Raw genomic sequence first — 15,114 nt, forward strand, 5'->3', positions numbered from 1 at the left:
AGGAGGAGGAGGAAAAAGAGGAGGGAGGAGGAGGAAGAATGTGGGGTCCTTGGTGCCCTCTGAGCTTGGTGGTTTTCTCGTAGACGTTTCTCTGCCCAGCTAGGTAACATCATCAGTGCTAGAAGGGAGTGGGATTTGGAGAATGAAGGAGGAGGAGGAGGAGGAGAAGACAAGGAAGAAAAAGAGGAAGAGGAGGAGGAAGAATGTAGAGTCCTTGGTGCTGAGCTTGGTGGTTTTCTCGAAGACTTTCACTGCCCAACTAGGTAACATCATCAGTGCTAGAAGAGAGTGGGATTTGCAGAATGGAGGAGGAGGAGGAGGAGGAGGAGGAGGAATGTGGAGTCCTTGGTGCTCTCTGACCTTGGTGGTTTTCTCAAAGACGTTTCATTGCCCAACTAGGTAACCTCATCAGTGCTAGAAGGGAATGGGGTTTGAAGAGTGGGGAAAGAAGACTGTGGGTTCATTGGTGCTTTCTGAGCTTGGTTGTTTTCTTGCAGACATTTCATTACCCAACTAGGTAACTTCATCAGTGTTAGAAGGGAATGGAGAGGAGGAGGAGGAGGAGGAGGAGGAGGAGGAGGAGGAGGAGGAGGAGGAGGAGGAGGAGGAGGAGGAGGAGGAAGGACAACGATGACAACTGTGGGGTCCTTGATGCTCTCTGAGCTTGTCAGTTGCAAGTGAGGATCCAATCAAATGCCATTTTTAAAAAAAGGGTTCACCAACCTTGGTCGCTTTAAGACTGGTGGACTTCCAACTCCCAGAATTCCCCAGCTGGCTGGGGAACTCAGCTAGCGGGGGGATTCTGGGAGTTGAAGTCCACCAGTCTTAAAGGGGCCAGGGTTGGCGAGCCTGGCCATAAATCATTCCCTAAGAGGGAAAGGCGAATACAGCGGTACCCGTTTCTCCTCCGGAGGGAGTTTGCTCCATTCGTTGCCCAACATCCGGGTGATTTCTGGAAACGGGACTTCGGGTCTCTTGGCGCGAAGCTGCTCCCGCCGCTCGTTCATAAACCTCACGTAGCCCGTCAGGGGGGATTTGGGGGCGTTGCTGTCCCTTAAAGGCTTCTTCCTCTTCCGCCCTTTGGACCAGCTCCCTCTCTTGGCTCTCTGCAGAGGGAGACAATTCAAAACCCATCGCTTGGTTGTTGATTTTTGTTTTAAAAAATACATTATCATCTCCCGTGTCTCGATAAACAGCAGGTAGTCCTCGACTTACGACCCAAATCCCCGTCGCTAAGAAAAGACAGCAGTCGGGCGAGTCTCGCCGCATTTCACCACCTTCCTTAAGTGAATCGCTACAGTTCTCGACTTAAGAGTAACCCGGTTGTTAAGCGAATCCGACTTCCCCATCGGCTTTTGCTTGCCAACGGTCGCAAAAAGGGGGGGGGGGTCGCACAACCGTCGTAAATACGAGTCGGTTGCCAAGCGTCTGAATTTTGCTCACGCGACCGTTGGGGAAGGCGGGGAGAGATGCTAAGTTTGAAAAAAAACAGTCCTAAGCCCCTTTTCTCAGTGCCGCCGAAATGTCAAATGGTCACTAAACGGACCATTGTAAGTCGAGGACTACCTGCACAGGGGGCTTTTTTCATTGAGTCGAAAGACAGCCTCCATTCCAGCCCAACCATCGGTAACCTGCTGGGGAAGGGTGGGGGGGGATTTTGTTTGTGGGTGACACCCCGTTACGGAGCCCCCTTGCGAGAGGGGCAGGATTGCTTTAATTAAAATGTAAATAATAGATTCACCCCCCCCCCACCCGTTTAAGAAGAAAAGATGAATGGAAGGAAACAGGCAGGTGGAGGAGGAGGAGGAGGAGAAGGAAGTCTTTTATAGACGCGTTTCCGCTCACCTCCTCCTCTGTCCTCAGCTCGCTATTTTCAGCTGCGTTAAACGGCTCGTTGCGCAACAGTTGGCTTTGCAAGACGTCTTCGGCGGCAAAATCGGGGTGGTTGGCAGACTGGGAGGCACTGCCACAGCACGAGCCTTCGGAATGGTTTACCCTGGGAGAAAGGAAGGAAGGGAAAGGAGGAGAGAGAGAGAGACTCAGATCATCATCGGAGATATACTCCCACTCTCGACAAAACCTCGTCGGGCACAAATTTACCCCATCCGCTCTCTCGCTTCGGCCTCCAAAATGTGATAAAACTGAGAAATCTTCGGAGGCGGGCACGACAAAGGGCAGCCGATAAGGGGCCCCTGGATTCTACAAAGTTGGCCTTGCCCATTGCAAAAGATAAGGAGGATTTCTGACCTCAACGGGGTGCGTTATGGGGGGGAGGAATATATTTTGTTTGTAATAAGAGCCGAAGCTCTGTGTCTTCTCTGTGTTATAAAGGCTCTGAAAGCTTCACAGGAGGACCGAAGGCAAAACAAAACCAAAAACCCTGTGTTTTATTATTCAGTAGGTTTCAGGCAACATTTCCAACTCGGCGTGTGATGCTAACTTTGATCTTGGGGAGGTTCTTTTGCTTGCATTTATGGTCACACCACTTGCTAGCTGGCTGTTGCACTGGGGACGGAGGGAGGGAGGGGGAGTAAGGATTTTTATTTTAAAAACAAAACAACCTTGGAGTGATAGGGAAGGCCACAGTGTGTTCCACAGCCTTCTGAGCCCATCGTAATAAATCGCTGGGCGCAGCACAATTGCCTGTCTCAAAAACAGCTCACAGGGGAACGTATGCACTGCAGCTGCCGTGGTTCGAGGCTTGGGCGTTCTCTCCCCTTCCTCCCCCCCCCCAAAAAAAAAATCAGGCCAGAGCGAGAGAAGGGTAGGCAACAAACATTGCAAACAAATCCTTTTTTTAAAACAAAAAAATTCCTTCCCCACAAATCCTGAAAGGCCTGAGCTAAAACCAACCATTCAGAGAGAATAGGCAAACTTGGTTAGCAATAGCAATAGCAGTTAGACTTATATACCGCTTCATAGGGCTTTCAGCCCTCTCTAAGCGGTTTACAGAGTCAGCATATTGCCCCCAACAATCCGATAGATAGATAGATAGATAGATAGATAGATGATAGATAGATAGATAGACAGACAGACAGACAGACAGACAGACAGACAGAGACAGACAGACAGAGACAGACAGACAGAGACAGAGAGAGACAGAGACAGATAGACAGATAGACAGATAGACAGATAGACAGATAGACAGATAGACAGATAGACAGATAGACAGATAGACAAATAGACAGATAGACAGATAGATAGATAGATAGATAGATAAATAGATAAATAGATAGATACATAGAAATAGCAGTTAGACTTATATACCGCTTCATAGGGCTTTCAGCCCTCTCTAAGCGGTTTACAGAGTCAGCATATCGCCCCCAACAACAATCCGGGTCCTCATTTCACCCACCTCGGAAGGATGGAAGGCTGAGTCAACCTTGAGCCGGTGAGATTAGAACCGCTGAACTGCAGATAACAGTCAGCTGAAGTGGCCTGCAGTACTGCACCCTAACCACTGCGCCACCTCGGCTCTCGGTTAATGCCACTGTAATTCAGAATAACAGTTAGAAGGGACCTCGGAGGCCTTCTAGTCCAACCCCCTGCTTAGACAGGAAACCCTACCCCACTTCAGACAAAGGGTTATCCAACATCTTCTTAAAAACCTCCAGTGATGGACCATTCGCAATGCCTGGAGGCAAGTTGTTCCACTGATTAATTGTCCTCAATATTAGGAAGTTTCTCCTCAGTTCTAAGTTGCTTCTCTCCTTGTTTAGTTTCCACCCATTGCTTCTTGTCCTACCCTCAAGTGCCTTGGAGAATAGTTTGACTCCCTCTTCTTTGTGGCAATTGCTGAAATATTGGAAGACTGCCATCATGTTTCCCCTAGTCCTTCTTTTCTTTAAACTAGACATACCCAGTTCCTGCAACCGTTCTTCGTATGTTTTAGCCTCTAGTCCCCTAATCATCTCTGTTGCTCTTCTCTGCACTCTTTCAAATCCCACTGCACTGAAATGCTTACTTTACTGCACATGAAAAATGTAAAGGCGGTAAGAACTGGAAGGCAATTCTTACTTCCTATGCGATGCGCTCATCAAGTTGGGAAAAGAGATGAGAGATGAGAGATGAGAGATGGAGAGAGAGAGAGAGAGAGAGAGAGACAGAGACAGAGACAGAGAGACAGAAAGAAAAGGGTTAGGTATGCATCAGTCTAAAGTTAGATAATAAGTTACTCACCCAGAGGGCACATCGGTGTTCTCCTTCGAGCCATCATCCTCTTGAATACGTGAAGGGGGAGATGAGCTGCTCATTGGATTCTCCATTACTGTTACAAAAGGAGAAATGAGAGACAATTGTCATATTAGATTCTCCATCATCCAAGCCATGAATATCCCAAAGGTACTGTATTTTTCGAAGTATAAGACGCACCTCCCCCCCCAAAGAGCGTCAAAATGTTGGTGCATCTTATACACTGAATACATATATTTTTGGCCTCCTGAACCCCCGCCCCACATCCCATTTTTGAAAAGAAAAAAAAAACGGGTGAAAAACGGGCCGTTTTTCGCAAAAACGGAGGCATTTTTTGCCTTCCCCCAGCCCTGCTGAAGCCTGCCGAGTGCTCCTGGGGGCCGGGGAGGACAAAACCTTTTTTTTTTTTCTTACTTACCTCTTCGAAATCTTGGTGTGTCTTATACACCGGTGCGTCTTATGGTCCCGAAAAATACGGTACTTTTCCAAAAGGCTTAGACTTCCTTGGTTTTTTTTCCCCTTGAAAATGTTTCACTTCGCTTCCAAGAAGCTTCTTCAGTTCAGAACTGAAGAAGCTTCCTGGATGAGAAGCGAAACATTTTCAAGTCCGACGGCCTACAGAGCATGTTCGTAGAGTCACCGGCAGGATTATATCCCGCTTTTAAGTCTTCACCCCTAATTTCAACATCTTAGGGTTATTACCTTGTTTTTGTGTGGTTTGTTGATAGCGCGCTTTTGTCGGCGCGCATTTATCGGCGCGCTTCTGTGGGCGAGATTTAGACTTCGCTCTTTTCTCGCCGCAGTTTCGTCGGCGCGCTTTTGTCGGCTGCGCATTTGACGGGTCACGGAGTAGAAAGCCTCCAAGTTCCCTTCCAGCTCTGCTTTGCTCTATTTCTATTCCTTATTCTTATTCTTTCCTCGACTTACAAAACCAGTCCCTGCTGCCAGAAAGATTGGGGACTGGTTATCTAACAGGCACTCTGCTTGAAGAATATGTGAAATACCTCGGGGCATAGTTAGACTTTCCAACCTCAATAAAAAGGCATAAATCCCTCACCCAGATTTCATGCAGCCTTAGGAGCTAATAGGCATGTTGCCTTTTCTGTCCTGTTCTATATATTATATTCTAGGATCCTATAGGTTATATTCCACAAGCTGGTCTTCTTTTCCCCTTCAGACTTCATAAGCAACAATTTAAGGGTCAATTTGGCGTGGGAAGCAGCTGGACACCAGGGGTTACCACGGGGCAAAAGGAGCCATATAAACACAGGAAGTTAGAAGAATGCAAACCCCTTTCTTGCTTTAAAGGTTTGTTTTATTTAATCCATATGGCTGGACACTCAACATCGAGGTCAAATATTTCTGATGGTGGAGGAGTTATTCAACGCTTCCAACAGGCAGGATAAGGGAGAGGAAGGGAAGAGCTGGTTCCCACTGGAACAAATTGGGAAAATCATTTTTTTTTTTTTTTTTTTTTTAAACCGTGCATAGGATGTGCTGGGTCAGAGGTTGCTCTGCTGGCTTCAAAACCATTCCTGCCTTTATGGGCCTCGCAGCTGTGCTCCCAAACCACAGGCAAGGTGGTCTTTTAAAGGACGTCCGAGGCCTCTAAAACAATTCACAGAAACTGAAAAAGATGTTTATTCCTGCATCAGTTCATTATCTCAGTTTCCCCCCCTGGTGCTTGCTGATGAGTTCCCCTCTTAAATTTAGGGCCCTCTGGGGTCAGGTGAGCAAGGGATGGGACTGGTTTTAACCAGATATTTCCCTCCGGTGGACTTCATCAGGATGAGAAGAATCCTGACCAGGGTGCCAAAAAGGAAATTGCCCCTTCGCCCTTCCGCACTACAGTATGCTGGCTGCAGGTCAAAAAGCCGTTCAACCTTCATTGAAAGTGTTCAAGTCAGCAAAAAGTAGACAATTATTTTTTTTTTACCTTAAGGAGCCAGTAGCACTAGGAATAGCCCTTAGACTTATATACCGCTTTACAGTGCTTTTACAGCCCTCTCTAAGCAGTTTACAGAGTCAGTATGTTGCCCCCAACAATCTGGGTCCTCATTTTACCCACTTCAGAGGGATGGAAGGCTGAGTCCACCTTGAGCCCGATGAGATTCTATCTGCCGAATCAAGCTTCAACCTTGAACTGGTCAAGATCAAACTGCTGACAGTGAGGCAGAGTTAGCCTACAATACTGCATTCTAACCACTGGGAGGGAGAGACGGAGGGAGGGAGGGAGGGAGGGAGGGAAGGGCGGAAGGGCAATAGTAATAACACTTAGACTTATATACCGCTTCACAGTGCTTTACAGCCCTCTCTCAGCGGTTTACAGAGGCAGCCTCTTGCCCCCAACAATCTGGGTCCTCATTTTACCCACCTCGGAAGGATGGAAGGCTGAGTCAACCTTGAGCCAGTGAGATTAGAACCGCTGAACTGCAGATAACAGTCAGCTGAAGTGGCCTGCAGTACTGCACCCTAACCACTGCGCCACCTCGGCTCTTAATCAGGCTCTTCAGCAGAGCCTGATTAGCACAAGCAGCTGATTGTCGGAGCGGCCTCCCAACTATCAGCTGTTTCAGGCTTCAGGGATTGCCATTGCCTATTGCTGCCTCCGTGTGCCTCATTTTCTGCTTCCGCACCCCTTTTTTTGTCTCTGCGCCCCCATTTTCCACCTCCATGCGCCCCATTTTCTGTCCATTCCGATCCCCGAAAATGGGGTGGAGGCGGGGGCAGAAAATGGGATGCGGAGTCCAAAAATGGGACCCGAAGAGATGGCTATAGGCTATGGCAATCCCTGCAGCCTGAAACAGCTGATCATGGGGTCGCAAATCAGCTGCTTGGGCTAATCAGGCTGTACTGAAACTGAAACAGCTGTGTCTTATACTTCCGGAATGTGTTATACTCTGAAAAATACAGTATCTGCTGCCCTTCTCTCAGCCATTCAAACCTAGTTGTCCTTGCTCTTTTGCCGAAAAAAAACCAGAAAAAAATGATGTGTCCTACTGCTGAACTGCTGAATTTATTTATTTTTTTAGTAATTCCATTATTCAGAGGTGTTCCCCCCCCCCGCCCCCCAGTTTGATCAATCTCTCTGCAGACTGCACCCAAACTGCCCCGAGGCCCTTTAATCTAGTATTATTTTCATGAGATGTCCCAACCTGCTTCTGTAAGTGAAATACAGCCATTTTGCCTTAGGAGAACAACCTGTGAATTGGAGTGGTGTCATTTTAACCCTTTCCCTCCCTTGGTTTTAGAAGTCCAAATTGCATTTGGTAATTATTTTCTTTAGTATGGAGCGTCTTTCAAATATCCGGACACTTACTTTCTTTCTCTCTTTCTTTCTCTCTCTCTCTCTCTACCCCTCTCTTTCTCTTTCTTTCTTTCTTTCTTTCTTTCTTTCTTTCTTTCTTTCTTTCTTTTTCTTTCTTTCTTTCATAGCCCTTTGGGAAAAGAAGAAGAGGGTGCTCAGCATTTTTAAAAAGTGCTGAAATGTGACATCTCTTCTGGGGGCCTGGAGCAGCCCGGCTGCCTGGTTCTGTCGTGTTCCAGCTGGAGGTTTTCATTATATTGCCATGGATTCTGATCTTATTAATTCTGCTCCTGGAGTAGAAAGTGGCAAAGCTTTCGGAGAAGAGGAACAATAACAGACCGAGGCTCTCGGCGTGAATGTCATTGTTTGCCCTTAGCTGTGGATTGCCTGATTTAATATTTATAGGTGGATTGATGGAAAGCTATTATACATCCGTAGTATAGTCTTACGTAAGCTACATTTGAAGACATGGCAATCTCAGGCTATTAATGATGCCTTTACAAATGGTGGCGCTATCATTTTAGAGCATTTCTGCTTCCATCTTCACATTTGTCATATCTTGCCAATGTCCCAATGGGTAGCTCTGGTTATCTCCATCCAGTCTTAGCTTCTGTAATGATTTTCCCCCCGCGGCATGGTGTCAGGTCTAGAGCAGAGAGAAGTGGCTGCTACCATCTCCTCCTTTCTGTTAAAAAGATCAGAACCCACCCAGGTAATGAAAGGCACTTTTTCACAATTTAGATAGAGGTGAAGGTTCCCCTCGCACATATATGCTAGTCGTTCCTGACTCTAGGGGGCAATGCTCATTTCCATTTCAAAGCTGAAGAGCCAGCGCTGTCCCAAGACGTCTCCGTGGTCATGTGGCTGGCATGACTCAACGCCGAAGGCGCACGGAACGCTGTTACCTTCCCACCAATGGCAGCCTGCAATTTGGCAGATAGAATCTCACCAGGCTCAGGGTTGACTCAAGTCTTCCATCCTTCCGAGGTGGGTGAAATGAGGACCCAGACTGTGGGGGCGATATGCTGACTCTGTAAACCGCTTAGAGAGGGCTGAAAGCCCTATGAAGCAGTATATAAGTCTACTGCTATTGCTATTGCTATTGAAGCTGAAACAGGCTGTAAGAAATTGCAAATTGCTGGGAGGCAGAAGCCAAAGGATAGAGGCCAGTGGGTGGGTGGGACTACATTCGGTATATAAGATGCACCCAAATTTTCACCCTCTTTTAGGGGGATAGTGCAACTTATACTCTGAAAAATATGGTAAATTTAATAAACAAACAGCACATTACAAGGAGGCAAATTGCTGGGAGGCAGAAGCCAAAGTGTGGAGGCCGGTCGGTGGGTGGGTGGGACTACATTCGGTATATAAGATGCACCCAAATTTTCACCCTCTTTTAGGCGGGTAGTGCAACTTATACTCTGAAAAATATGGTAAATTTAATAAACAAACAGCACATTACATGGACTGTGGAGGCAACATTATCTAACAATAGAATTGTCACCCTTTTTCTTAGGTTCTTCAGCTTCCCCTAATGATCTGCCAGACTTTCTAGAATCAGGACACCCGTGGAATGTCTATTTTTATCTCCTGGCAAATATTTTCAAGTTGGAGAATACGGAGCATCTTAACCTTGAGAGTTGCCAAGCATTTAATGCCGTTTGTGGTCTGTGGACATTATGCTTTACTGGAAAAGGACGACCTTGTGCCCGCTCTTTTGATTCTCCACCAAAAGTGCGAACAAAAGGGTGTATTAAACATAGTGTGCATTCAAACTCAGACAATAAAAACACATTTGCACAAAAAGAAAGCAGAGCCTGGCTGGTTGGATTATTTTTCAGTCCCTTTATCAGCCGAGTCCATAAAAAATGTCTTTGCTTTTTCTGTGTAAGAAAGTATAGCAACAGGGTTATTTAAGCAGGAGGAGAGGCATTTTCTTGGCAGAGACTAAGATTTATGTCTTTGAAGATGCCATCATGCACTGATGGATGGATGGATGGATGGATGGATGGATGGATGGATGGATGGGCATAGATAGATAGATGAAAGGTAGGTAGCTAGGTTGGTGATGGATGGATGGATGGATGGATGGATGGATGGATGGATGGATGGTTGGGTGGGTGGGTGGATAGATAGATAGATATAGATAGACAGAGATAGATAATGGATGGATGGATGGATGGATGGATAGAGAGAGAGATAAAGATAGACAGACAGACAAAGGATAGATGATAGGTAGGTAGGTAGGTAGGTAGGTAGGTAGGTAGGTAGGTAGGTAGATAGATAGATAGATAGATAGATAGATAGATAGATAGACAGACAGACAGACAGACAGACAGACAGACAGACAGACAGACAGACAGACATAATGGATGGATGGATGGATGGATGGATGGATGGATGGGCATAGATAGATAGATGAAAGGTAGGTAGCTAGGTTGGTGGATGGATGGATGGGTGGATGGATAGATAGATAGATATAGATAGACAGAGATAGATAATGGATGGATGGATGGATGGAGAGAGAGAGAGAGAGATAAAGATAGACAGACAGACAAAGGATAGATGATAGGTAGATAGGTAGGTAGGTAGGTAGGTAGGTAGGTAGGTAGGTAGACAGACAGACAGACAGACACAACAGGCTGGTTGGATGGATGGATGGTTGGATGAATGAATGGATGGATGGATGGATGGATGGACAGATAAAGATAGACAGACAGACAAAGGATAGATAGATAGATGATAGATGATAGATGATTGATAGATAGATAGATAGATAGATAGATAGATAGATAGATAGATAGGCAGGCAGGCAGGCAGGCAGGCAGGCAGGCAGGCAGGCAGGCAGGCAGGCAGGCAGGCAGGCAGGCAGGCAGGCAGGCAGATGGGTAGAGAGATAGATAGAGATGATAGATGAGAGAGAGAAAGAGATGATAGATGACAGATGATAGATTGATTAGGTAGGCAGTTGTGCAGGGAGGGAGGTAGAGAGATCTATGTATGCATGTATTACACACACATACATACATAATATACATCTCTAGCTACCTCCACCTACCTACTACCTATCTATCAAATACCCAATACCCTTTCCTCCTCCTATTTTCCCCACAACAACAACCATGTGAGGTAGGTTGTGCTGAGAGAAAGAGATTGGTCCAAAGTTACCCAGGTTCCAGGGCCAGAAGGAATAAACAATTATACTCAACATATATTAAGCTCTAAAAGTTCAGATGCTAAAAGAATAGGATGAATACAAATATAGAAATCTGCCCGGGGGATTTACTTGATTTTGCAAAGACGGGGGGGGGGAGGGGGGGTTCCCGGTAGTTCCCCCACTAAGATGTTAATAAGTCCCGCAAACAGGACTTCATAGAAGCTTCGTGTGTGATTTAAAACAGGAATTGGTTTGGTTCCGGCTTCATACAAATCGTAAAACTGGACATGATAGATTATAAACCATGTTTATAGCCTTAAGGGATAATTATGGTCTAATTCTGTGATGGCAAACCTATGGCACGCGTGCCACAGGCGGCACACAGAGCCCTCTCTGTGGGCATGTGCGCTGTTGCCACCTGCTCTTCTGGTTTACATTGCGCCAGTCAGCTGGTCTTCACGGGTCCCGGAATGGCCAAAAAAACGGCCAAAAACGGCCTAGAAAATGGCCTGAAAATGGCCCCAAAAAAGGCCATTTTCAGGCCAAAAACGCCCCCCCCCCCAAACAATCGAAAAACAGGTATGTGCATACTGGTCAGCTGGTCTACGGGTTTCCAGCACTCCGGCACATGCGCGCATTCCAGTTTTGGCAATTGGTGCCAAAAAGGTTTGCCATCAGTGATCTAATTCAGTGTTTCTCAACCTTGGCAACTTGAAGATGTCCGGACTTCAACTCCCAGAATTCCCCAGCCAGCATTCGCTGGCTGGGGAATTCTGGGAGTTGAACTCCGGACATCTTCAAGTTGCCAAGGTTGAGAAACACTGATCTAATGAATGACTTATGACTTATGGCAATGCAGAGTCCGTCTTCAAAAGGGGTTGAGAGCTGCCTTTAATTTTTGATGTACATGTGTCACATTCAAGCGAAGCCTTAGAAGAGCTGACGGCAAGCCTCTAATTACGCTCAGCAAAATGTCTAAGGAAAAAAACGCTTTTGCTGTCTTTTTTTTATTTTATGCTGATCAAAAACACCACTGTTGATTTTTATATTCCTTCAAAGGGGCCCGAAATTCTTCTATGAAGGCAGGAATATGCCCCACTGATTTGCCTGGGATGCCTGCCATAAATGTTTGCTTCAGAATTCAAAACGAGACCTGCAACGCATTTCCTGTAACCTACATTCCTCCTCAACAGTTGGCGACTCCTCTCTTCCACAATCGCCCCCTCGCCTCCCTTCCCCACCTCTGCGCCTCGCCATCCTCACCCTGCAACTCGACGTGTTTTAAATACCACGGGTGGTCCTTGACTCATGACCACAATGGGGGTCTGGAATTTTTATCGTACATCACGACAGTTCTAAGTTGAGGCACCCACGGACCCGGCTTTATGGATTTTTAACTAGAGGTCCTTAAGCGAGTGCTACAGTTGTTAAGTGAATGCTGTGGTTATTAGAGCCGAGGTGGCGCAGTGGTTAAATGCAGCACTGCAGGCTACTTCAGCTGACTGCTAGTTCTGCAGTTCGGCTGTTCAAATCTCACCGGCTCAGGGTTGACTCAGCCTTCCATCCTTCCGAGGTGGGTGAAATGAGGACCCGGATTGTTGTTGGGGGCGATATGCTGACTCTGTAAACCGCTTAGAGAGGGCTGAAAGCCCTATGAAGCGGTATATAAGTCTAACTGCTATTGCTATTGCTAAATAAGTGGGAAGGAAGGAAGGAAGGAAGGAAGGAAGGAAGGAAGGAAGGAAGGAAGGAAGGAAGGAAGGAAGGAAGGAAGGGGCAAGAGGCTGATTCTGTATATATGTCTAAGAAATAGGAGCCGAGGTGGCGCAGTGGTTAGGGTGCAGTACTGCAGGCCACTTCAGCTGACTGCTATCTGCAGTTCAGCGGTTCTAATCTCAGCGGCTCAAGGTTGACTCAGCCTTCCATCCTTCCGAGGTGGGTGAAATGAGGACCCAGACTGTGGGGGCGATATGCTGACTCTGTAAACCGCTTAGAGAGGGCTGAAAGCCCTATGAAGCGGTACACAAGTCTAACTGCTATTGCTAAGTGAATCAATGTATTCCTGTGGTTGTTCAGGGAGGAGGAACGGTGGACAGCTGACCGCAGAAGGCTGCAACTGGTTGCAAAGGAGAGCCGGTTGCCAAGAATGCAAAACACAGTCATTTCTCACTTAGCAACATAAATCTGGGGCTCAACTGCGGTCATAGGTTGAGGGCCACCAGTATTTGTAAGTATTTCTTCCCTTCGGACTGAATGGGATGCGTCCAGTCTAGTGAAGAGGAGGAGGCAGATCTGTCAGGGCAAGAGGTCTGATGCCAGCCAGGCTCACTGAAATGAGCCACATCACCAACTCTGCATTAGTAATAATCCTGCGGCTCCCCATCTTCCCCTCCTGCCTGCACACTCCCCTCGTCTCTGAACAAGCTGCCCAATCCTGCTCGGCGGCATTCTTGCTAGACGCCAGGAAAGCATCGTTGGGCTCCGAGGTTGTACGTGAGGAAGCAGGGCAAAAGGAGAGGCTTCAGAGGCCTTCCGTGGTGAAGGTTGGCTTAGCTACTGACACAAGCCCATTGCCGGATCTGCTTGTCAGTTTTGGATTTAGGTAGGTAGGTAGGTAGATAGGATAGGATAGGATAGAATGGATAGATGGACAGACAGACAGGATACAATGGATAGATGGACAGATATGAGATATAGATAGATAGATAGATAGATAGATAGATAGATAGATAGATAGATAGATAGATAGATAGATAGATAGATAGATGGGATAGATGGGATAGATGGACAGACAGACAGGATACAATGGATAGATGGACAGATATGGAAGGTAGGTAGGTAGGTAGGTAGGTAGGTAGGTAGGTAGGTAGGTAGGTAGGTAGGTAGGTAGGTAGGTAGATAGATAGATAGATAGATAGATAGATAGATAGATAGATAGATAGATAGATAGATAGATAGATAGATAGGACAGATGGACAGACAGACAGGATACAATGGATAAATGGACAGATATGAGATAGATAGATAGGTAGATAGGTAGGTAGGTGGGTGAGTGGATGGACAGACAGACAGACAGACAGGATACAATGGATAGATGGACAGATATGAGGTAGGTAGGTAGGTAGGTAGGTAGGTAGGTAGGTAGGTAGGTAGGTAAGTAGGCAGGCAGGCAGACGGGCGGACAAACGGGCGGACAGACAGGATACAATGGATAGATGGACAGATATGCGATAGACAGACAGACAGACAGACAGATAGAAATCTCATGATACACAATGACAGAGTTGCATTTTGAGACTTTAATCATTTAGCCATCCAAATCAAGTGGTTGGTCAGCACTTTTACGCCCAGACTTCCTCTCTCTTGGCGGTTGAATCATGCTCAGCTAGCTGACTCATAAACTGACACAGCCATTGCTGACTTGACTTCCGAAGTTGTAGATGCTCCAACAGTGGCGATTTTTAAGGAAGGGATTGGACAACCCTTTGTCTGAAATGACATAGGGTTTCCTGCTTGAGCCTGGGGTTGGGCTAGAAGACCTCCAAGGTCCCTTCCAACTCTGTTCTTCTGACAAGCGAGCGAGTCCGTCTACCTCACGCAGCCGTAAAGCAGGCCAACTTGATTGCGTTGTCATGGCGGGGTTTTTTTTATTTTTGTTTTTTTGAAACCATTTATTTTTAACCCTCTTTTGAAGTCCTGGCTTTAAAATCCAGTTTCTAAGGAGCTCCACATGCTGGTACACCTGACAGGATTCGCTCCCAGAAAACGTGTGGGGATGCGGCTTTTGCATTTTTGCCAGGGATGAATGTCGGAAAAGCAACACCCGGAATATTCTGGCTGAAGCCTGCCCTGTATGGGGAACGGGGAAGGGAGGGAGGGAAGGAGAGGAGTGTGCAGAAGACTAATAGAGGCTGCATTCACAACTAGGCTAACCACCGCAAACAACGTTTGTTCGGCTGGGGTGGAAAGCAAGGGAACAGGAAGCCGCCGAAAGGCACAAAAGACTCCGATTATATTCAACAAAAGCTGGGGCAGATGGAAATGTCTACCTTTCCATTGAATCAAAAGCCGGTTTGACAGTTCTCTTTTCTTCCTCCTTCCCCCCCCAGATTAAATGGGCCAGTAAACTCAGACAATATGAAATTGGAACATTTCGCTGGTTAATTACCGCACCGAAGGCGAGAGAAGAGCGACCTAACATTTAAGCTTAATTATATCCAAGTTAAATCAACTCATGGATGAAGCTGACAACTCTCCAACCGAAGGCGTTTAAGCCATTTGGATGACACAGGCGACCGGACAATGGGAATATGAATTGGTCAAGAAATCAATTTGCTACATTGTCCAAAATGATGGGAGAGGGGGAGAAAGGCAAACTGTTGGTCTTTGTAATCCAAATATCTGGCCGCAACTAAAATTGGTGCGTCTGTGTGCGTGTGTGTAAGAATTTTAAATGGTT

At 46.6% G+C, this 15,114-nt stretch overlaps 1 protein-coding gene across 3 annotated transcripts in view; it reads right to left on the bottom strand.

Annotated features, from left to right (window-relative positions):
• HMG20A (high mobility group 20A) overlaps positions 1-15,114 on the bottom strand; it is a 44,342-nt gene that overhangs the window by 13,180 nt on the left and 16,048 nt on the right. For 2 of the 3 annotated variants that reach the window (XM_032233102.1, XM_032233101.1), the window contains exons 2-4: positions 4,180-4,267; positions 1,846-1,996; positions 897-1,106 (exon numbers count right to left, since the gene is read on the bottom strand). In XM_032233102.1, the coding sequence (XP_032088993.1) occupies positions 897-1,106; positions 1,846-1,996; positions 4,180-4,265 (447 nt within the window). In that variant the 5' untranslated portion in view covers positions 4,266-4,267. Of the gene's footprint in view, positions 1-896; positions 1,107-1,845; positions 1,997-4,179; positions 4,268-4,893; positions 5,051-15,114 lie in introns of those variants that run through there. The other variant, XM_032233103.1, reaches the window with a different exon arrangement.

The sequence above is a fragment of the Thamnophis elegans genome, chromosome 16 (genome assembly GCF_009769535.1).
Source record: "Thamnophis elegans isolate rThaEle1 chromosome 16, rThaEle1.pri, whole genome shotgun sequence".
NCBI classification, from domain to species: domain Eukaryota; kingdom Metazoa; phylum Chordata; class Lepidosauria; order Squamata; family Colubridae; genus Thamnophis; species Thamnophis elegans.